This window comes from Notothenia rossii, assembly GCF_949606895.1.
Source record: "Notothenia rossii genome assembly, chromosome: 5".
Taxonomy (NCBI): Eukaryota; Metazoa; Chordata; class Actinopteri; order Perciformes; family Nototheniidae; genus Notothenia; species Notothenia rossii.
In genome coordinates, this window is record NC_136903.1 from 69,849,645 (window position 1) to 69,873,397 (window position 23,753).

The 23,753-nt window shown below is 41.1% G+C and overlaps 1 protein-coding gene across 11 annotated transcripts in view; it reads right to left on the reverse strand.

Annotated features, from left to right (window-relative positions):
- Positions 1-23,753, reverse strand: part of r3hdm2 (R3H domain containing 2) — a 50,109-nt gene that overhangs the window by 11,059 nt on the left and 15,297 nt on the right. For 3 of the 11 annotated variants that reach the window (XM_079683748.1, XM_079683751.1, XM_079683752.1), the window contains exons 3-19: positions 21,124-21,283; positions 20,514-20,668; positions 20,157-20,383; positions 19,867-19,908; positions 18,540-18,626; positions 18,243-18,366; positions 17,505-17,583; positions 14,821-14,880; positions 14,130-14,270; positions 13,235-13,343; positions 10,535-10,630; positions 10,064-10,113; positions 9,413-9,466; positions 6,203-6,438; positions 3,087-3,253; positions 2,374-2,472; positions 253-546 (exon numbers count right to left, since the gene is read on the reverse strand). In XM_079683748.1, the coding sequence (XP_079539874.1) occupies positions 253-546; positions 2,374-2,472; positions 3,087-3,253; positions 6,203-6,438; positions 9,413-9,466; positions 10,064-10,113; positions 10,535-10,630; positions 13,235-13,343; positions 14,130-14,270; positions 14,821-14,880; positions 17,505-17,583; positions 18,243-18,366; positions 18,540-18,626; positions 19,867-19,908; positions 20,157-20,315 (1,797 nt within the window). In that variant the 5' untranslated portion in view covers positions 20,316-20,383; positions 20,514-20,668; positions 21,124-21,283. The remainder of the gene's footprint in view (positions 1-252; positions 547-2,373; positions 2,473-3,086; positions 3,254-6,202; positions 6,439-9,412; positions 9,467-10,063; positions 10,114-10,534; positions 10,631-13,234; positions 13,344-14,129; positions 14,271-14,820; positions 14,881-17,504; positions 17,584-18,242; positions 18,367-18,539; positions 18,627-19,866; positions 19,909-20,156; positions 20,384-20,513; positions 20,669-21,123; positions 21,284-23,753) is intronic. The other 8 variants (XM_079683753.1, XM_079683754.1, XM_079683755.1 and 5 more) reach the window with 8 other exon arrangements.

The following is a 23,753-nucleotide window of genomic DNA, read 5'->3' on the forward strand; positions in this document are numbered from 1 at the left end:
GCTGCACCGCACGCCGCAGTGTGTAGGGGCCTTTAATGCATTATTTGTAATAAATGATGGAACTGCAGGAGGCAATCCAAAACAAATGTCCTTACAGGAACAACAAAGTATTTTGTATCAAGGTGTACCGTATACAAATATTTTAGCAAATTGATACTGTATCACAAACGTAATATACTCCCATTTCCGGTGTTCTGGAAACATTCAAACAAAACCTTTGTTTGATATTGCAGCCTGTGGAGAAAAGCGTACCTGTTGAGGTGGAGGGGCCTGCATGTAGCCCTGTGGGGGGGGCGGGGCCTGCATGACGGTCTGGGATGGAGGAGGTGGTGGAGGTGGAGGATGGGGGTGTCCAGTGGCAGGCTGATAGCCAGACGGAGGCGCCATAGGCTGACCCGTGGTAGCCATGATGTAGCCGGTCTGAGGAGGCGGGTGCTGGGTCAGCACCGTGGGAGGAGGCTGATACATGGGGGGGGGCTCAGGGTTCTCACTGGAGCCCTGCCGACTCAGAGTCATCTGGGTGAACTGTGGCACCAGATCTTCTCCCTGGGAGGAATAAGAAGGATGTTCGATTGCCACTAATTACAAAGTATACGATTATTAGGATGAATCTAGATTACACAATATTTCATGTATAATAAAATAATACCTACACATTTCCCTCAAAGCCAGCACTCTGAATACTAGCAGGCATTGTTAGACATAAAGTGCGCTACAGAAAGTCACTGTATGAACCATCTACAGATATGTAAAACTATAGGTCACAATCTAAAGCTTTTTATATCTGTAGCAGGGTATATGCAGGAATCCTGAAGTCAAATGTAATACCTTTGAGTTTTACCTGGTTACATTGGCGACACACTTTACCTCACATTTACTATATACAGTATTGATTGTCCTTCCTCCTTATCATCCAACCATTTGGACGCAAACTTGAATTTCCCCATAACGATGTTGTTTAAACACCGGCGTAAACGGATCAAGCAGTGAGCGTGCGATGTCCTGTTCAGATGACGTCAAATCCAACGGGATGCCAATGATTATATTCAGGCTAACTGTAGAATACAACCTCTTTGGACAATTTATATACTTATTGAAAACAAGTTCCAAAATCTAATACCTTGAAAATGCCGTTTAATACTTTTTAATAGCCTTCATTTTTCGCTAAATTGATTTATCAACTTTTAATACTTTTTTGCAGCAGCTTTACTCGAGATTGAGAAAAACCCACAGTTGTAGCTGCTGGCAATCGGTCTGTGCCTTTTCTGAAGTTTGCGCTAGGACGAGTGATTCAAAGTGATTCCTAAAGCCATAATGCTACCTTAACAACAGTAAGAGCACTTGATATGAGTTTTAAGGGAGCACTGTGACATTTTGAAAAATATCCATCTCAGGTAAGAGGATCAATATCAATGACTTTGTTTTTCATATTCATCTGCATTTAGTTAATGGTTCAAATAAACAGAATGTTGTTACATCTCCACACAAATCAATATAAAGTGCTTGGCACACCAAAAGCAAATTGCAAATAAGCAAAACTCTTGCTTTTTTTTTGTCACAGCAAGACACATTAGCTTGATGTACACGCAGACACAAGAGGCGCGTTCACACTGCAGCACTTTTCCCACTTTAGTTCATCAGAACTCTTTAGTTCTCATGAACTAAGTACAGATCGCGTTCACACCGGAATAAGTCCCTGGGGGAGGATTAGGCAAATGAAGCCGCTGACGTCACTTCTTCTTCTGCTTTGGGTTTACTGGCAGGCCGCAAACAACTTCACGGCGTCGTATACTGCCACCCAAAATCCCCGGCCGGAAGTCCCCGGAGTTAGGGACTGGCTTCAGTAGAAGCCGCTGGGACTCCCAGCAGCTTCTACTGAAGCCTTCCGAGTAAACGGCCATGTTTTATTTTGTGTTTCATAAGTTAGTCTCTCTGCGTTTGTGCGCTGGGCTAATGCTAACAATGATAATGCCAGGATAATAAAATGGCGGCTTCACAAAACTTTTTGGGAGTTTTACGGGGCGTGTTTTGCATTCCGCCCAGCCAATCAAAAATAGGAACCTTTTTCTCCCACGACTGAAAAGGGGGTAAAAAGGTTCTCATGAACTAATTTAGTTCCTGGGGCTTTTTGGTGTGAACGCAAATATATCGTAGTTCTGGTGAACTATTGTGGGAAAAGTACTCCGGTGTGAACGCGGCTAAGAAGTGGCAAATACATTAAATATGAGTCTCTAAAGATTTGTTGATCATAAAATATATGATTATTTCCTGATTGTGGTTATATACCTCTGAGAACATGGTATGAGCATTTAAGACTTTAAGGGTGTCCTTAATGCAGTATTTGACTCATGAAAACACAAGTGGTGTCAGTACCATTGTGTACTGCTGGGGAGGAGACACTGGCAGGAGAACCTGGGGGCAGGAGGGGCTGGAGTAGGAGATAGGCTGAGAGGGCTGCAGAGTGGCCAACGGCTACACACATCACCAGGGAGAGGGAAGAAATAAAGAGGCAGAGCAGGGAGAGAGGACGGGAGGCAGACGCAGGAGGATAGAAGGAGACAAAGAGAAATGAATACATAGGAAGATGAGGGTTAAACATAGAGGGAAAGTTGTTAATGAACAGATGAAAAATGTTTATCTTATGTGGTTTTAGAATATTTCACCAAAACAATAAAACGAGGTTTACAAAGTGAGCTACTACTCTAAAAAGAGAGAAAAGAGGAAATCTCTTTCATTTCCTAAACTGTTGTTGATGTGTAATCATGTTAGCTTGTTGCTCCAATGTACCTTATCTTTAGATGGGAACAATCTGAGGCTAGGACTGTAATAAATGATTATTTTCATTATCAGTTCATCTGTTGATATTTTTTACATACAAATGATTCATTGTTATGTCTATTATATGATAGATATTAGTACACAATAATGTCCCTCACCGGTTCCTAAAAGTCAGAGGAGATCGAAAAGTACTACATGATTTTTTTTTGTCAATTGAGCACCAGAATAAATGACACCCTAATTAACTTGAAAGTGCGTCTTGGTCTTACCGATATGCTTGACGTAAATACATATAGTGCAGTACATACCTGAGCAATCATGTGGTTTCCCATGGGGTGCTGCTGTGGGGTGGGCAGCAGGGCGGTCTGGGGCGGGACCTGGGGCTGAGGCTGCTGTGACGGGCAGGGAAGAAGGCTACGGCTAGACTGGGAGGCTGCAGGCGGAGGACACACATCAGGACTGACTAGGGACAGACCTAGTGATGCAGAAGAAAACATGAAACAAAAAGATAATACTGCAGATGTTTTTGGGTTGTGAGTGAAATACTGGCTAATGAGGACTAAGGGGAATGTATTATTATTAGGGCCGGGACTTTAACGCGTTAATTAAGATAAATTAATTACACAAACATTAACGCGTTAAAAAAATTAATGCATTTTAATCGCTCTTATTTTTGCCCTGCGGAACGTTTCTCACTGGATGAGTTTCAGGGGTACCGATTATACTGGAGCACCAACTAACGTTCATGACTTCAAACAAAAACAAACCACAGTGAACAATAGTCAAACATGAACGAAGAAGCTGATGAGACCGCTTTGGTTGGCCCCGTGGATGGGACATTTTGTTTTTAAAAAACGGAAGGATGGAAGCATCGATAAGAGCACGGTTGTATGCAAATTATGCAAAAAGGAATTTGCATATCACCGCAGCACATCAAGCCTCAAGTATCACTTCAATGCAAAACATATAGCAGCTAGCGTGGAAGCTAGCGTGGACGTTAGCCCGACTCCGAGTACAAGGACCCGCACCATACTTGCCCTCAGAAATCGGGAGCATTTCAAAATGCAAAATTGGGGGGGGGGGGGGGGGGTGCTAGTGGATCGCCGTAGCTGTTAGATTAACATTAACATGCTTATTGTAGTTTTAAGTGCACTGCCTTGCGGCCTGTAGCACCGTCCTTGATGGAGCCTATGTGTGGGCTGGACCTGCATTTTACAGGAAAGGAGTGAGCAGAGAGTAGAGTAGTTGTCGAGTCTTTTTCTATTTTCTGTGAATATCTGCCTCACCCTCTTAGACTTTGAGTTGCGCACGCTACTAAAGAGACGTGTTACCATGGAAACCAAACAATGGTGTAGCTGTATTAAAGTCAGAGTGGAAACAGTCGTGTGTAAATCTGATTTTGTCAGAAATCGGGAGAAATGCGGGAGAAATATGACCCCGGGAGGAAACCGGGAGAGGGCAATGAAATCGGGAGTCTCCCGCGAAAATCGGGAGGGTTGACAAGTATGACCCACACCCAACCTTCACTCAACCAGATGACTGGTTTCAGGGCCAGGATAACTAAGTCCACGTCTGAAAAAGAACCAGCTCACTGGATTGCACTCGACTGTAGACCACTTGGAGTGGTAGAAGATAAGGGGCTGCAAAAGGTACTACAAATTGCATCGTCTGACACAACATATGAGCTGCCATGCAGAAAGACAGTGACAAAAAGAATCCAGCAGCTTTATGACAATGAAAAGGAAGATAAAGAGAATTTATTGGAGAAAGCCGAATGTGTTGCCCTGACTGGGGATCATTGGACCTCGGTAAGCAATTCAAATTACCTCTGTGTGACGGCACACTTTATTGACATCTTCTCACTGTTCTCAGGTCAAATATTTACCGTAATTTTCGGACTATAAGCCGCGCCTTTTTTCCCATTTTTCGACGCTGCGGCTTATATAACGGTGCGGCTAATTTATGGATTTTTACAGCTAACGGCCACTAGGGGACCTCCTACATCTATGGGTTTTACAGGTTACAGTCCACCACCTTTAACTCTATGGGCTCTATGGCCGGTCCGCGCCCCCCACCTTTAAGCGGCGGGCTCCAGCAGGAAAAGCTGGAGGCCGGAAAAGAGTGAGACAGGTAGCGCGCAAAAGTAAAAGTGGAACCGAGAGAGGTACGAGAGACAGAACGAGAGCAAGACAGACAGACATTACGAGAGCGAGACAGTTTGTCCCCGTACCACTGGTTGAAAACCATTGCTGTAGATCACTGCCGGTACGTGCGCTGGGAGCGCACCGTTTAAGTTTGAAAGTTGAAAAGTTTGTGTGTCTGAAACGCTATGTGAGACAGTACAGTTTACACAGCACAGTACATGTTCTGTAGCTACTATTGCACTAAATGCTAACACTTGAACACGTTATGCAAATATGCAACTTGTTTGTTGAAATGTTGATAAATGGGAGCTTCCTCAAACAGCCATCTCTTTCCCGACAATCCCCTCTGTGCACGAACCCTTACATATGGTAATTAAACATTAAAACACCTGCGGCTTATAGGCCAGTGCGGCTTATATGTACACATCATTCAATTTAGCTGCTGCGGCTTATATTCAGGTGCGCCTTATAGTCCGAAAATTACGGTATATGTGATTAAAAATGCGATTAATTTCGATTAATTAATTACAAAACCTCTAATTAATTAGATACATTTTTTTAATCGAGTCCCGGCCCTAATTATTATGGTATGCGTGTGGAGTCGTGGCGGAAGATATCAGATTGGCATGTCTCAATATTAATCTAAAATATACCAATTGTTGATATGTTAATTAAATCAGATCACTATCAAATGTAATATTGTTTGTTTAATAATGTTTTCATGGCAAGTCTTTAACTTTAGTTACTGCATTTTTCATTTAATACTATTTCTTGGTTAAAAAAAGAACAATCAAAGATGGAAGAAAACATTCAAATACGGATAATACTGTTTTACCAACAGCTTGCAACATATTGTTGCATTATGTGTTGTTTCTCAAAACTGCTGTGCTAGCAGGTTTCTGTAAGTATTTAGTTAGTGCAGTTTAACCTACAGGAGTTTCCAAGAGTCTATGTAACAGAGGAGTCAATGAGTCAAATGCACCTCCTGATGTCTTGCCTGAATCATCTGTCGAGCAGCTAAGAGTAACTATTAGTACATTTTAGGAGAACGCTCAACAACAAAAAGCGAACAGCTAGAGAATAATAATTCCGACTGGATCAAATGGCTTGAAATCTGTTTGTGCTTCACTTAAGTAGTTATTGTTGTATTAGTAATGGTTAATAATGTATAGAAAAGGGTGTGGTGTTTTAAAAGTGAGATAATGCTAGCATTAATGACATACAACAGAAAGTCCTTAATATGTCTCTCTTTTTCCTTCACTTTTCTTCACAGTGCTTACCAGAGCGAGAGCCTTTGCAGCTTCCCTGCGAGCCTTTGTTACTGCCAAGGCTATCCCCTCTGGTGAGGATGGAGATGCCAGAGAAGCTGCTAGCCTTGGTGACGGGTGGCCGGAGGGTGCGGTTGGAGCTGTCTGAGTCGGTGCTGCTCCAGGGCCGTGGCTCCAGGCACTTCATGTCACTGTCTGTGCTGCTTTGACGACTGCTAGACGCCCGGCTGGAGCTCTCACGGTTCCCTCTGAGAAAAGACAGCACAGGGAGGAAGAGGAGAGAGACGAAGAGATGAAAGGAAGGGGATAACATGGGGATGGAGTAGGATAAGAGGAAAAGAAGAGGTAAAGTAAGGAGAGTTAGGAGGCAGCAAGAGAGAGATAGGTAGAATGCAGAGTTGAATTTAGAGGAGGAAAGAGACACAAATGTAAATAGGTAGAGGGAGGAATATATAGAAAGGGAATTGTGTAGATGTAGACAGGGACAGAATGAAAGTGAAAGACAAAACAAGATAGAGGGGAGAGCAGAAGAGAACAGTAAGGTCATCAACAGGTGGAGAGGACAGTGTGACAGGCTTCATTTAGGATGGGGCATTCAACACCGATGCACATTGGCTGGTTTAGTTAAACCACGATACAAAGAACAGGCAACATACCACCAACAATATTATATCCCATTTTAAACATCTAACCAAACATTCACACGCACATACACACATCAAAACCCATCCACAAAGGAAAACATACATGCAGGCAGAAAAGATGCTCCAGACAATCAACAGAGGGGGTGTAACGAGATGTCACGGTGACACTGGATGAGACAAACTTCCATGAATTCATCACAAACACCATCAAAGACAGGAGACACCATTCACATTAACAGAATGAGCATTTGCATACATTCATGATATATTTTTTAACACATACATTGAGATAAACAGTAACACATGCAATTTACAACCTGTTATATTGGACACAAAAAATGACATACAAACAGGACACACATACACCTGTAAATTACACTCAGACACACACACACACACACTATCTACAAAATAACAACTGCTTCTTTAAACTGTACTGCCGTAGACACACTCATTGTGTTGTTGTGATGCCGTCACCATGGATAAAGGCAGCTGCCAACAAACCATCACTCTGGGGAAACCCCTCTATCAAAACTGAATGGTTCAGTCCGACATTGTCATGTCAGCATTAGAAGTAGTAGCGCTTCATTTAAATATGTCCTAATGTGATTTAAAATAACACATTTGAAACTTGGACATGGCCTCCCTTCACAAAGACACTAGAGGTTATGATTTGAATTCTGTGTTTAGTACTTATTCCCATGGTTAACTAACCTCCTTATTTTAGTAAAAGAAGAAAAGTTAAATAACATTTTATGTATTAAAAAAAAGGGGAAAAAATTGTTTCAAGTTTCTACTACCAAGTGTCTTCGTCATTATAAGTGTTAGTTTTAAATATTAATGTTTAATCACACAATTAATTAACATTCTGATATCCGGAGATCTTGTACAATGTCCACTATGTTTACGAAGATTTACTGGCTGATACTCGGTTACCGAATCCTTTTTGATCTGAACCTAGCTTAAATTTGACAGCCTTACTTATTTTTTCCTATTTTGTTGTTGACAAAACAATCAAAGTTAGCTATACATAGTGGTGGCGTAGCATTAGGTTGAATGTAGGCTCTGCAGGTCAACAGAGACCTGTGACATTAAGCACAGCAGAGTAGGAAAAAGCCAAGTTAACTCTTGTTTTCTTTAATCCTCTTAGCACTGTAAGAGGGGTAACAAGAGAGTATGCCGATGTGAAAAGAACAAGAGTGAAATGAATTGAAAACATGCAAGGCTGATTGTGGGAATCTCTATGACGAGAACTGCGATGTGGTATGGGTTGTAAAACGCGAGCGATAGTGAGTGGTGTTTGAAGGTGGCTGTGGCTGATAAATATTTCAGAGGGACTGTAATTAATGGAGGATCTATTTTGAGTCTTCTCTGCACAGCCTATTTTAAGGGAGGATGGGTGCTCTGCCGCTCTCTGTGAAGGGAGGCGCACACTTGTTCGCTTCGCTCTGCAGACAAAGATGAGAGCAGGAGGGAGAGGAGGAGGGATTCTGCTGCTGATCACATGATCTTTCATCTCCACTCTCTGGTCACGACAGCATTCCCCATCACACGCACAAGCAGGGGAAGCAAGGCTGCTTATGTGCCTCTATCCCTCTCAGGCTTTGTTTTAAATGGCTACATTAAACCAACAAAAGAGGTTCTGGTTTATTTAGGTGAGGACTGTGGTGTTATGCTGTTATTAATTAACAGCATGGGTTCTGCAACACCTAATATCATTGACTCAGTTTGCTGGGTTTGGGGTATAAGGCTTGTTTTCAGGTGAACTCTAAAAAGACCATAACTTAACAATGCCATATTATTAAATGACACATTGTATGGCAACCTGTCATGACATTCCTGCAAGAATCAGAAATATTAGTGATAAGCAGGGAATAAACAAATAGTCCGCACATAATTAAAGGGTTCAAAGATTGAATGTATATTAGATACTCCTAGATAATGAAAAGTAAAAACGAAATAAACTGTTGCCCTTTATCGCAGAAACGATTAGTTTACTTATTAAAACATGTATTGTTTTGTTAATCCTCTACAACAGTACATAAAAACAATATAAATGTTTCAACTTGGATTCATGAAAAAAAATTACACTACTCGCTAATATTGTTTGAACAAAAACTCGTATTGCTTTAATTAAGAAAACAACGAATATAGCCTTTCTGCACTCTAAAATTCGTATTATTTTTGTCAGATTGATCGAACAATTGCATATACATACCGTTTACATTTTCTCATATGCTACTATGCAACAGGTGACATGTTAACAAAAACTACAAGACTAAGTCAACCACAAAACAAACAGGTTACTGTGGAAGCGATGCAGTTACTTTATATCAAAATGTAGTTGAGGGAGGATGAGTGGAAGGGTAAGTAGGTCAATCAGTCCCCAGTGAAACCACAAAGCAGCCATGCATGGGCCATGGGAAGCCCCACAGTGCAGTGCTGGAATAGCCATCAATCAGCCGACTACGCAAAGCAAAGATATAAAAACCACCACAAGTCACCACTATCATCACCAAACCACTTTGAAAGAATGGGCATGGCAACACAGAAGTCAAAGTCAGCAGCACCCCAATACCTAAAGATCTGCCTCCTCTTTTGAGAGCTAGAGCAGTAGCCCTCAGTGGAAAGTCTGTTGGGGTTAACATTAGGAGAAAATGTGGGGGTTACAGGACTGCATTGGAGAACAGGAGGGGGTTTTGGGAGGGGGAGATAAGGTGGGAGGTAGAGGTAGGCAAAGTGCAGAACTTTTACCCTGCATATAAAAATAAAAAAGCACACAAGGCAGAAACTTTGACTATTGAAAAACCCACGCTGCTCTTTCTCTCATATTCTGTCCTTATCTTTCAACCTCAATGGCCAGGATGCCAAGGGATGGAGGCCGACTAAGTGCTGTGTGAGATAACTCATTCCTAGAAAACATTTGTTCCATTACCGACTAATCTTTCTTAAAGACATCATGTCTTCCCTCACAGTCTAACAACACTTGGAGAGGAACCTCAGCACGTGCATATTAATCACAGTAAAAAAACAGGGGCTACAGTAATGTGATCAAATAAATCAGTATATATAACCGGTACACTATGTTATGTTGATGGGTCTACAGCCCTCTCCATTTGACATAACTGGAACTTAACAAGCGTTCTGTAGCTTTAAGGGGAAAGGTGGCAGAAATGGAGTATAAATACTTTGCACACATCACAGTCTCCACTAGGATGAATCATCTTACCTGTTGTCATTGATGTATCCATTTTGAGAGGACTGTAAGAAAAAGGACACCTGCACATTATGAAATGCTTCATTCATCCAGACGGCCAACATTTTTTTCAAAACAACCTTTCAGAAGTTTTAACATTTTAAATGATTGTATTTTGCGTGTGACATGGTGTTTAAAGTAGCTGTTCCCATAGTTTGATAACCTGCATTAAAATTAGAAACCTGTTTTGGTTAAACCTTTCAGGCCTCTATTATCTAAATGAAACAATGAGAGAAGGTAAAAACAACTGTTTACATCTCGCAGACATGCACCTAGTGATCATGCTCTGTATTAACAGGTCACAAGCTAAACACACTGGAAAACACCAACTTCAGATATCAATAATACCACGTCTAAATTCAACATTTATTAAGAAAAATGTACTGTCCAATTTGGACCTTTTGACATCTCACTATTCAAAACCCTCCCAGGTCCAATACTTACTTCTCGGGCAAAGATCCTATCTCGTACCCGCTGATACTCTTCCTCTCGCTCTTCAATGGACTTGCTACGTCGCCCATCCTGCAGCGGCACACGGATCTAACATTTAGGAAAACAATCAAATGAATAAGTGTTACAATCCATGATTCACTTTTGACAAAAATATGCTAAAGTTTTATGTAAATACAATACATGCGTAGCGTCCTTCGGTAAAGATAAGTAGCAACAAGTCACATGATAACAACAGTAGCATGCCATGGAGAGCAGCTGCTTGCCGTCTTAACAAAAACAACAGAATGGAAACTTTGCAAACTGAGTGTTTTGAGGGGTGGGAAAGTGTGGGAAGATTTAACGTGATAGAACAAAGGGAAATGACAAATATGCAAACGCTTTATGTGCCAAGAAAAATGTGTCAATGTTTCAAACAAACACCGTGTGATGAATGATGAAAAAAGTGTGTGAAATTTCAGCAACAACTATAGCATATTATTCCTTATTATTTTAATCCTTTGTGGTTAAAAATGGAAGTGTAATGTGTGGTTTAAAACCTAAATACCTATGTTATTAAACTTCCCTCTGAAACAACAGAGATTTTTTAGTTGTGAGATTATTATCTGACTGTATACTGTTGTTTAAAATGTGCATCTTGCACCATTCCTAAAAGTGTCTGCAGTGTGGATAAACAGCACACGTGCGAGGCCTGTACTACGATGCCGGATTTTCGCTTAGCCGGCTAACTTCATGGAAAACTCTGGGTTTCCGGTCCTACGACGCTGGTTCTCTTCTTACCGGGGTAGATCTCCATGGTAACTTATGCTGAACGGCTAGCCTGCTCCGGAGCAGGTTAGGTTCCAGGATAAGAGATCAACTCAGTGAAAGCCCCGCCTGCTGACCAATCAGAGCTCAGTGTGCGGAGTTTAAAGCGATCAAGTCATATTACAGGAGAAAGGAAATGCAGAAACTGCCGTTGCAGGAAAGACGGCCGGGAAAAATCAACTGACTGTGTGAACGTGAACATTAATAGAATATCACCTCCCATCTTCAGAACAATCTGACTATTATAACATTAGCGTTAAGAAAGCTTAATTAAATATCTGCCACAACATAAGTAACCGGATCAGAGTAACATTACGTACAGTCCGCGGCACTGAGTGCAGACTTCGATGTGTCCCATTATCATTCATATCACATCATAATCCATCATATATTTCCTTATCTGAGCAGCTGAGCCGTATCTGGCCGTGCAACAAAGTGTCACGTACTGTATGCAGAAGTATTATTTTTAAACAACACATTAAGTTGACGAAACACTCGCGTCAAATGTAATTAAAGTCAGATCGTGTCTTAGACGGGGCAGGGATATCATAAACCTGTTAATGTACGCATTCAAACACTTTTTCTTTTACCAGCTGTATTCACCTTGCAGGTGCAACTATGTTGCTTTTATCCTGGATAAAGTGTTTAAGTCATGGATGTTTAAAGTTTAACGTCTTCATATGTCTAATATTATAGTTCACTTTTCATTCAGAAAGTATGACGCTGCACTGTCAGTACGCTTCTCCATGTTTGTGATTGGTCAAATGTTGCTAACCCCGCCCCTTTCATGTGAACCACGTGCACTCAGCCGGACAGAGAAACCTGGCTTGAGTTAACGAGTTGATAACCAGCGTCGTAGGACCGCTTAGCGAGAGCGCGTTTGTTTTGGGTTAGTCAAGACAGATAACTCAAACATATCCAGGGTCTGTTGAACTGGATTCGTAGTACAGGCCTCTGGGTTACAGTTGTGTGGCTCACACTCAGGAAATCAACAAACAATGGAGAGATATTCAATACATTGCAAATTGAAAAGTGTGTGTCATTTATAGAGACAGTATCAATAACATGCAATCTACTGCGTACGATTGCCCTGTTATTAGTTTAGTACAAGTGTTTGCATTCAGTGATGCTGAGTTGTTCTATCTCTATAGTAATAACTAGGGGTGGACAGACCTGTGATCTTTTGGACTTAAACAAAACCTAAATGTCGCAGAAAAGTCTCCTCCATTTTTAGTACCAAACCAAGTCTTACAGATGGTTAAATCTCCCTCCACATGCTAATTTTCACCTGTCTGGTCACACCCACCTGAGAAACTTAAATAATGTAGTTATCTCAGTTGAAAATCTGCATGCTCTTAAACAAAGCTACAATTGTTTCACCGATTGACTCTTCTGTTAAAATCCCTATCTTTTTTTGAAAGAATGGCAGGGTTATTTTGAATAATTCACACATAGATGATGCTGCAGCACTACCACTCCTACTTCCAGATGCCAAGTTAACCTGGGGGCTCACCACTGGAAATGTGTGAGTGTTAGATTCACAGCCCAGCTGGCATCCAAAGAAGACTGCCTTTTTTCATCTGAACTGGAAAAGGTTTAAAGTAGTTATATTCCATCACATCCATCTCTGCCGACTGACAGCTAATCTAACAAAGGGACAAAACCCACATAGAATATATTTGTAAGTAGATCGGCAAATTTGTTTTATTCGTAGACAGATCTTTACACCAGATTCATTTTTTTGTTTTTTAAAATAGTGATTTGGGGTATAGCCTGTGATAGTAAAAACTAAATAATAACATTGGGTGTAAAGTTCCTTTAACTACAGTGCCACTATTGTTCTATAGTAGGATATATGTAACAATGTGACGGTACAATGCAGTTTACCTGATTATCATCCTTGTCCATGCTGGCATCATCTCTCTTCAGGATGAATTTCTTCTGGAAGTCCATGTTACGTTCATCTTTGATGTGTTCAGAGAATCTTTGTTCTGGGCTGTAAAGGACAAAAGACATGATTTTAAGATACTATAAAAAACTATACAAAATATTACTTTACTGCAACATTTGAGAAATGGAGAAAATTAGCAAGGCAACAGCAAAAAATAAGTACATCAATTACTTTTCTGACAAATAGACAATAGTCAATTGTCAGCCAAGAAAAGTAGTTTCAATGAGAGAGGGTCCCTCTATTTATTGTGTGGTATTTCATATTTTAACCATAAGAGTGACTAACCCATTTCCCTTCTCACTGTTTAGGGAACTTAAAGTGATGCATTTTTAACAGTTTGGCATTTGTGTTGGTGGTTTCCCCATCAGCCCCTAGATTCCTCATCAATGACTGTTAACTTGTGTGGATTCCTCCGGCACAGTGATGCTGCTTTCAGCTTTTAAACAAACCTTCCCTTGGATTACATTTTGCTGCTCGCCAAGTGTTTGGTTCAGGTGGTTCTTCATCCTGCTCACACACAGTGTATAGTTGTGGGATTCTTCTACTACCCATATGCTGTGGTTGTAACAGCAATGTTTGTTTTTGTGTGTTGTCCAAGAGTGTTTACATTACTTCGTGATTTCATTTGCATACAAAAGCCCCTAGTTAGTCCCCTATTGACACCATTATAATCCCTGTATTAAGAAATGTCTGAATAAAGTATAATGCTTCTTTGACTGTTTTATAAATTCTGGAATCATTTTAGTACATTCTTTGCATACCTATATAATCATCGGAATAAGATATCATTTAGCTGCTGAAGTCTGAACCAAAGTTAAGAGCAGCTCTCACATGCGAGTGTTGCCAGTCTTGTTGATGATGACAGCCTTTCCCGTCTGATCCACGTTGTGGTCCATGCCAAAGTAGGCCGCCACGCGGTGAAGCAGCATGCGGTGATAGGACGTCATCTGAGGAAACTTCTTATACTGGTTACTGCGGAGGACACAAAAGATGGATTAACATATGATATTTGAATACTACACTGCAAAATGTGTTTAATGTCCAGTCTGTAAAATTAAAAGTACTAAGAGTATAAAAAGAAAAGAACCACAGCATTACAATTAATTGGTAAACTATGTCTCTTTTGTTTGAGGCTGTAATGTTTACATTTCTTTTCAGCATTTAAAATATTTTGAGAACATAACCCTCTTAGGTTTGTTCTGCTAACAAATGGATTTGCATTCTAAGGGCTTGGGCAAAACACCAGGCTGTCTGAAATAAAAGTGGTAAAAACACCAATTCTTCATTCTTGTAACCTTGGATTTTCTTCTGTTGTCTTGTTCCCTACATAATGTTCCTCTCAGAGTTTGCACTGCTCTGCTAACAGGGGTTCACTGAGTCCAAAGCTAGAAACACTGTCTGGCTAAACTTAAAAAGAAAGTCAACTACTACATGCCATATTTATCTTACTAGCTCAGGAATCTATAAATAAAAAGGATGGCTGTAGAAAGTCTAAATTTAAATACAGGAGAACGTGGCTTACTTGTCGTCATTAATGAACTCCAGGATATCTTGTTCTAGTTTGAGCAGCATCATTCGATCCCTGTTGGGCCAAAGGGGGAGAGGGAGAGAGAGAGGACGGGAGAGATCAGAGGGGGGAGTGTGTCAGTGACTAGAGTGCAGCGAGCATACCAAACAGAGATCAAAAAGGTATGATATATAGCAGGGGTGCCCAACCAGTCGATCGCGATCTACCGGTTGATCGCGGGGAGATTCCCAGTCGATCGCGAGATGTGTCTAAAACTAGAATATTATTCTGTTTATCGTTAATGTCCTATACCATAATCTTCCTTTGCCAGAATAATGCACTTGAACGCATCAAAGCTTTGTGATTGGCCGGCGTGACCCCATGTGTCGGGGCGTGGCTGGTGGGCAGTGGACTAGTTCGCTGACGTTGTCCGTGTCAACAGGAGTGACAGTTCGCACACACACAAGACCGCAATTATGGCAGAAGCAAAAAAAAACAAGATATATAATTTTCACTCCGAGTGGGAGGATGATTATTTTTGTTATCTATTCCAATTCAAAGTCCATCTGTCTCATCTGCAATGCGAGCGTGGCTTTATCGAAGAAGGGTAATTTAGGAGCGGCATTTCAAAACAGTGCACAAACGCTACGAGACGGAATTCCCTCCTAATTCTGCCCTACGCTCCCAAAAGGGGAGGGGCCTGAAAGGACAGCTAAATGCACAGCAGTCCATTTTCACCAGGTCCAACAACAAGAGCAAGGCTGCTACCATAGCATCGTATCGTGTCAGTCACGTTCTTGCGAAACACATGAAGTCTTTCAAAGACGGCAAAGTTGTGAAAGAAGCATTCCTGGAGGCTGCCGACGCGCTTTTGGGGGACAGTAAAAATAACAGTAGCATTTCAACAGGTTTTTGATATAATAAAAACTCAAGTTAGATACCGTTATTAATCAGCTGTACGTTTTAGTTTGTTTGAACTTATTCATTATAATTATTGTACAAAATGGTATAAGAATGCAAACATTAAGATCTGTTCTGTTTAAATTGATTATAGTCTATTATCAATTCAGGTTAAGAAACTAGTGTTGCTTGCATCCTATTTTAAAAAAGACATTTATTTGTATACTTTAAGCAACAAAAAAATGGTTTGATTCTATTAATTTTGTCTTTTTTATTGCACTTTGGCAGCAGATTCTTGTGTAGCTTCAGATCTGAGTTGTCTTATTAGTAAGCCTAATTTATACTTTTGTAGCAACACTATTTTTATATAATGGCAAAGAAAGGGTTCAGAGTCTTTTCTTTTTTTCCCGTGTCATATGTGGCAGCACTGTTCAATGTTTCTTGAAAACATTACCACTGTAGTATGTGACGTGGGAATAAACTTCAACTCTGGTTTAGTGTACAATACTTGTATGTGTGTAGATCAGAATTAAATCGTACAAAGGTCAGTTTTATACAAGTAGAAGTGTGTATTTACCTGGTAGTAGGCTTTCAGTAATGGCTACGCCTCTATTTGGACTGGTAGATCTCGGCAGACTGGCAACTTTAAAAGTAGCTCCCGGTTCAAAAAAGGTTGGGCACCCCTGATATATAGTGTTGAATTTTTGTATGACAATGTATTACAAATGGTGGTCCTTCCCAATAAATATTTTTCAAAATTGTGTTTTTAGTCCTTCGTTCTTTAAAATACTGGTAGCAATCACGTTTTGATTTTTGGGGGTTAAAAGACACTTGACATCAACAACTAATCTGAATACTTGTACAGAGGATGGAGGATAAATACTGTGCAAACAATGCATTGTCCCTCCTGGAATAATAACCCTTGGCTTAGACAGTAAAACAAACAATGTTATTGCTTTACAAGTTGTCGGATATTTTGCTTTTACATGTTGCATTCGTTATTGCATATTAGCATCAATGCAACCAGGCTGCATAACATTTTGCCTGAAAGGTCACCTAGCATGCTATGTTTAGGCAATACCATAGGTCTCAGATAAATAAAAATATATAAAAAACATGTCTATGAAGTGTTTTGCTCAAAATACAGCCTCATATCCCTCTATTTCACTTCCTGTTTCAAAAGTGGTGATTTAGGGTATAAAGCTTTAAAAAAAAAATTATAAAAAAGGGGGGTGGAGCTTATGTCTGCTCATGCGGGAGATTCTACCGGCAGATTCTGCGGTGATGAAACGCCATATCATGGATTATCAAGGATTATTTCTGAAACACTATGGAGCTCAAAGGCTTTCTCTCTTGCCGGTTATACCACAAGGTGAGTTCCTTTTGATATGCAGCTTCTTCACACACATGCTCTCCAGTACAGGTTAGCTCTGAGTGTTAGCGATGCTAATGTGAACACCGACCATATTACGTCCAAAACAGTCGAGTATTGTTTCTGATAGTGCTGTGGGTCCACATTATATCGTTTTCAGACCGTTGTACCTCCGTTTTTAGAGATTTAGGTACGGAGGAAAAGAGAGACGGTTTTATTTTCTGATGCTGCGTAAGTTCCCTGACACACCGGGGATGCATATTTATGTATAAAAGACATCAAAAAGTGCATTTTGCATGATAGGTCCCCTTTAAGCTAAATTTGAGATGAAAGTGCAAGTGCTTGTCTCTATGACTTAAAGTATGTACCGAGTGAGCCCATAAGTAAATATCTGATCTGATGATTACAGCTGTGGATAATCTCGTACCTGGGATTGTTCTTCAGTGTGTTGACCAGAAACTCATGGACATCGATGCCCGTGGAGTCAGTGTATTCCTGACTGGAGTCTAACAGAGAGATGGAAAAGGTAAATAGGCAGGGAAGGGTAAGAACACATTGGGAGACTTGTTAGGTACAGTAAGGAGCAAGTGACACTTCCGTAAAGTAGGTTAGAAAGAGCAAAGTCAGAATGATTCCAAGCATAGCTTCTAAAATGGCACCCAAACACCCCGGCAACAATTTAATTGACATAAAGATAACCATCAGAGAGCATGAGACACCAGCTCTGTTTTTTTACGCACAAACACACAGTCTTTCGGGATCATTTTTCACTACACTAGACAGTTGGGCTAGCCATTTCATCTCAGATGCTCTAATGACACCTGAGGGCCTCAGAAGAGAAAGGGAGTGAGGTAGATAATTTGAAAAGAAGAGGGAGGGATCCCATTATCTTCCAAAGACAATTAGCATGACATGATATTAGATTCAGTATTAATAATACACTGGACATTACATTTACATGTAACAGTCCTGACACTACAAAACCTTTTTTAAATGATTAATGTGGGACATTTTAAATTACACCGTTATTACGCATTAATTGTATTTGAGTAAGAAGAATTAATAATAAAAAAAATAGCTCAATTTATTAGCAGCTTTTAATCCTATCTTGTTCAGGGTTACAAAATGCCAAAGACAACAGGCTACGAAACATATTTGGCCTTACCACGTGACAACATCTTCCGTGGAGCCTTGTCCTTCTTCTCCTTCTCTTCATTCTCATATTCGTCCTTTGAGGACTTCTCCTCCTCCTTGTCTGACGGACAGCTGATGTGAAGCTGGATAATTTCCTGGAAAACCACATTCCATTGCTATGAGAAAAGTTGGTAACATTTCCATTTTTCTTTATTCTATTAAGTATAGCTCAAAATGCATACACTTTCATTGCATAGAGGAAATTGCAGGCTAGGCTGACACGGTGAAGAGGAAAGTTAGAGTTAGGGGTTACAGAAATAAACAGTACCGATTCTGGAGGTCCATCAGTGGAGAACGGACCGGAGGACTCCTCACATACTGCCAGACTCCGTACCAGCTTCAGCTTGGCATTAGACTGAAACAAAATCAAATATATATATATATATACACACACCGTAATTTTCGGACTATAAGGCGCACCTGAATATAAGCCGCAGCAGCTAAATTGAATGATGTGTACATATATAAGCCGCACTGGACTATAAGCCGCAGGTGTTTTAATGTTTAATTACCATATGTAAGGGTTCGTGCACAGAGGGGATTGTCGGGAAAGAGATGGCTGTTTGAGGAAGCTCCCATTTATTAACATTTCAACAAACAAGTTGCATATTTGCATAACGTATTCAAGTGTTAGCATTTAGTGCAATAGTAGCTACAGAACATGTACTGTGCTGTGTAAACTGTACTGTATCACATAGCGTTTCAGACACACAAACTTTTCAACTTTCAAACTTAAACGGTGCGCTCCCAGCGCACGTACCGGCAGTGATCTACAGCAGTGGTTTTCAACCAGTGGTACGGGGACAAACTGTCTCGCTCTCGTAATGTCTGTCTGTCTGTCTTGCTCTCGTTCTGTCTCTCGTACCACTCTCGGTTCCACTTTTACTTTTGCGCGCTACCTGTCTCACTTTTTTCCGGCCTCCAGCTTTTCCTGCTGGAGCCCGCCGCTTAAAGGTGGGGGGCGCGGACCGGCCATAGAGCCCATAGAGTTAAAGGTGGTGGACTGTAACCTGTAAAACCCATAGATGTAGGAGGTCCCCTAGTGGCCGTTAGCTGTAGAAATCCATAGATTAGCCGCACCGTTATATAAGCTGCAGCGTCGAAAAATGGGAAAAAGGCGCGGCTTATAGTCCGAAAAATTACGGTATATATATATATATATATATATATATACATATATTACATGTAAGGCTAAATGGAGTTGTTTTTATGGATTTAAAATGTCAGTTTTTCAAAGTCCCCCGCTCAAAGGTGAGAATAGTGATACAAGTCAGCAAGGTCTTCTTAAAACAAGCACAGCTCAAAGGAAATTGATAGAATTAGGCAGTAGAGAAAAAGAATTGCGAGAAAAATGTAAATGAACTTCTGAGCGTCTTGTTAATAATAAATAATATGAAATGGTTAAATACATTAAAGAACAGGTGCATGCAGTGAAGGGAGCACAATCAGCCTATTCACTCTTTTGTATTCTTGTGGATTGGTTAGGTCATTCACAGTACTACTTTTAACCCTCCAAAGGGACTTAAGATGTTAAGCCATTGATAACAGGAAGCGCACCGTGGTTGAGAGTCAAACAGTGACAAGAGATGGCTTACCTTGGCCCTTTTCCTTCCATGGCTGTGATTGGGAGCCCGTTTCTGCAAGAGAAATATATGATTTTACTAACAGTAATAATAACACTGGACATTGAATACACATAGAAAACCAGAAGCTATAGATTTAACTAAGGGCAGAATTAATGTAATAGGTAAAGTTATTGCAGAGCCTTTAAATTCATTCTAATGTCCTTCTTTGTATTCAATTATCAAACAAACACATTGTTGTAACACATCATATAAATATTATAAATGTCACAACTGGCCCTTTCATGTTATCAGTTCCTCACCTGTGCATCCTGTGGGGAGCTGTCCTCCGGCTCCAGGCCCTCTCCTGTCCCTTCTTTAGTTCCCTGTGGCAGAGGGGAGGTCTTTCCTCGACTGCAGGGCTCGATGAGCGGCCCACTCTCTCCCTCCTGCTGGATGTCTGTTATCAGGCTCACCGACATCTTCTCAGGGGAAGGAAGGGGAGAGGCTGGGAGTAGGGGACGGGGTGGGGTGGAGAACCCAGGAGTGGCTGGGAGAAAAAAATCAAGAGAAAAGAGAGGAGAATTCAAGGTTCTGACAAATTAAGATTTTGACAATTAATAACTTTAGAGAAAGAAACATACAGTATGTGTGCAAGTGTACAGTAATATAATAACTACCTGTAGGGGGTACCAGATCTGTGCTGTACTCCGTACAGTGAGTCTGGAGGGAACCACGCAGGAAGATAGGGGAACCCACTAAGGTAGTGTACTGGGCTGGGCTGCAGCAGGGGGCGAAGCGCAGTCCATAGCAAGCCTCAGCCTTCGGGATGGGGCTGAGGGGAAACAGCACACAGAAGAAAGAAATGTTAAAAACTGTATTAAAAAAATTAATTGACTGTGTTAAATGAATGCTACATATATACAATACTACATGGATGAATAACTACATCAAATATTATCTTATCAACATAAGTTTTGAAATTAAAAACTATCAAGGTGCAAACTCACTCCAAAAGACAAGGGTTTTAAAAACGATATAGCGATTATTCAATACATAGATTCCCTCCTCTTTCCGCGACACACAAATTTAAAAATAAATGTTCTTCAATTTTATTTCAATTTTCCCCTAGTGTATCAAAAAGGGTATTTATATATATTGATATCGTATAATTTGGTGCATGGAGGTTAGAAATTCCAGTTTCGTGACATCATGACAAAAGACACATCTTTAGTTGAACAATAATAAAGATGGTCCACATGCACAACAAAGAAAGGCAGCAATATTTACAGCGATCAGGTGAACTGAAGAGGCAGCAGCTAGCCAGTCAGGCAAGGGGGAGGGGCACACCAACAGGCCAGTCACCACCTCAGCGTCCTCCGGGCTGCCTCTCTCTTTTCTCTCCCTCCGGCTCAGTGCAGCAGCATGGTCTGTCCTCCAGTCAGGAGCCCTGGACAACAAGAACAGAAGAGGAAGACACGAATGACGTCATGTTTCACACACCGAGTGACTCATCGCTGCTGCTGCTGCTGCTGCTGCTGCTGCTGCTTCTGCTGCTGCTTCTAGCAGGGAGGGGGACAAAGCATCAGAAAGCTCAGAGCCCACAGGGCTGCAGATCTCTAGAGCGTGGGCAACACTCTTTATGAATGGAAAATGGGTGTTTTCTGAGAGAGAACTATTTAAAAATGGGTTTCTTCCCCAGAATTTAAACTAGCAGCAACACTTAGAAGATGATAGTACATTCTTCTGACCAGCTTTGGTTGAATATAAAACATAAACACTCAACTATTCCCTTTCAAACCCTCATTCTCCTTTATTGTGCAGCTGCAAGCTCATGTTATTCAAACTTCCAATCAAAAAACCCTTTTGTAGTTTGTATCTCAACTGTATCTTCACCAACAAAGCATATCCTATTCATTAATAGTATTCTCTATTTTCCATCCTGTCATTTTCATCATTAAACCCATTTTTCCAACATGGAAAAAGATAAGACAGAACAGCAAGCAGCTTTGGGGTAAATTCTTGCTATGAAGCTGTTACTAAGATGCCTTAGGCAGTACAGCACACAAACACAGATGAAAAGGAATCCATATGTCCTACAAGCCTACATCATCTGGTATCAAAGGGTCAACAGCTGCATAAATTGTGTTGAATTAAAAATGATAGGTAGGCTCAGCACATGCATGCTGAAGTGGTGAAGCACAAGTGAATACAAAGGCATCAGAGGCGTGATTGTTGGATTGAATGCATGCAGCACGGATGAGCGCCATTCATGCATGTCCCTGCCTGTACTGCTGTGCTGCCGGATAGATGAGATGAGTGAACAAACTGGGCAGGGATTCCCAGTGTGGGGAGACCCAGGCAATGCAACAGCAAGGGCGTCATCGGCAGCAGCATCAGCATTACAACACATCACTGACCAGGACACCCACATGCCCCAACCTCGCTCTGCTTATATAAGCCAGCACAACAGCATCACAGAATACAGCCAAACTGTGCACTGAAGGCAGATGCCTGACAGTGTCTTTGAAAAAAAAATCTCCTTTTGCTAGCTTATATATATATATATAAAGTGTGTTTTTGCACAACAAGAATGAATGGGTTTGTTTTAGAAAAGAGTGTCAATTGCATTGCTGAGCGGACCAATGTCATAGCAATGGCAGGGAGCGGCTGCAGGACAATTTGTGAATCAGAGCCAGAAATGGGGGGCTTATGAATAAACCAGATTCACCCATTCTCTCCTCCTCCACCCATGGCTCTCTTATGTTTCCTCAGTTCTCTCCTCAACACTCCCTCCCGCTTCCCTCACCACACACACACAAACCAGCCTACAGTGTTGCCAAGGCGATGGGAACGTCATACTCAACTGCTGCCATTTGTGTTGAGCGAGTAGCAGGGCGAAGAATGATATTAAAAATAAATATGTGGATTGCAGTGTGCACATACTGAGAGGGATGCAGGAAGAACAAGGCAGGACGCAAAGAATAAATGATGCCAGGTGATGCTTTTGCTGCTGTTAAGATTTCTAAGAATCAGGAAAATTCTAAGTATGTGATACAAACAACAATGAGGAATTGCAGTCATTCAGGTCATTAGAAATCAAAGCAGCATGTGTGTGTCGATGGGCCTGATGTTGGCATCTCTCTGCCAACTGCCATCATCATGACATGAGGTTGCAGACATGCAGAAGGGGAGCTGATTCACACAGGATCCTGGCTGGTTACGTCATAAGTAAAAGGGGTTATCTACATCATGTTGGTCTTATAAAACCACATTAAAATGTTGGCTGGTGTTATAGAGCAGGATGCTTTGATCAAGCAAGTTGATAACCGCTTTAATGTACTACTTGGCCAGTTCACAAACAACAAAGGAACATGATTTATTTTTGTTAATCGCCATTTTTAGAAACACCCAAACTTGTATTACACACCTTTACAATTCTTGACCTAAAGAGTAATACTAAATCAGTATGGAACCTTTTCAGGACTGCCTGTACAAGTTTCCCTCCTGTGAAAGCTACTCTGAATATTTAGAGATACAAATATTTATCAGTACAAAAATAAAAAACAGCTTCCTACAAAATGACAGGGGAAACTTTCCCATCAACCTCATTACACTCACACGGGTAAGCACATAGATGGTCCACACAGGCTGACATACAACACCCACAAAATAATCATCATCAGCTGTTGTAGTGTAGTGCAGGGCACGCTGACCCACCGCACACTCAATACCAAACCTCACAGCCTCTTACATGGACCCTTCTGATGACAGGCAACCAGCTGAGACACTTGGGGCTCTGCCCTGCCCACTGTGTCGGGTTACCACACCAAAGACTGCCAGCAGAGTGTGAAGCAGTGAAAGACATCGAGCAAACTATCTGTCTGGTCACCACAGCGAGTATGTGTGTGTGGGTTAAG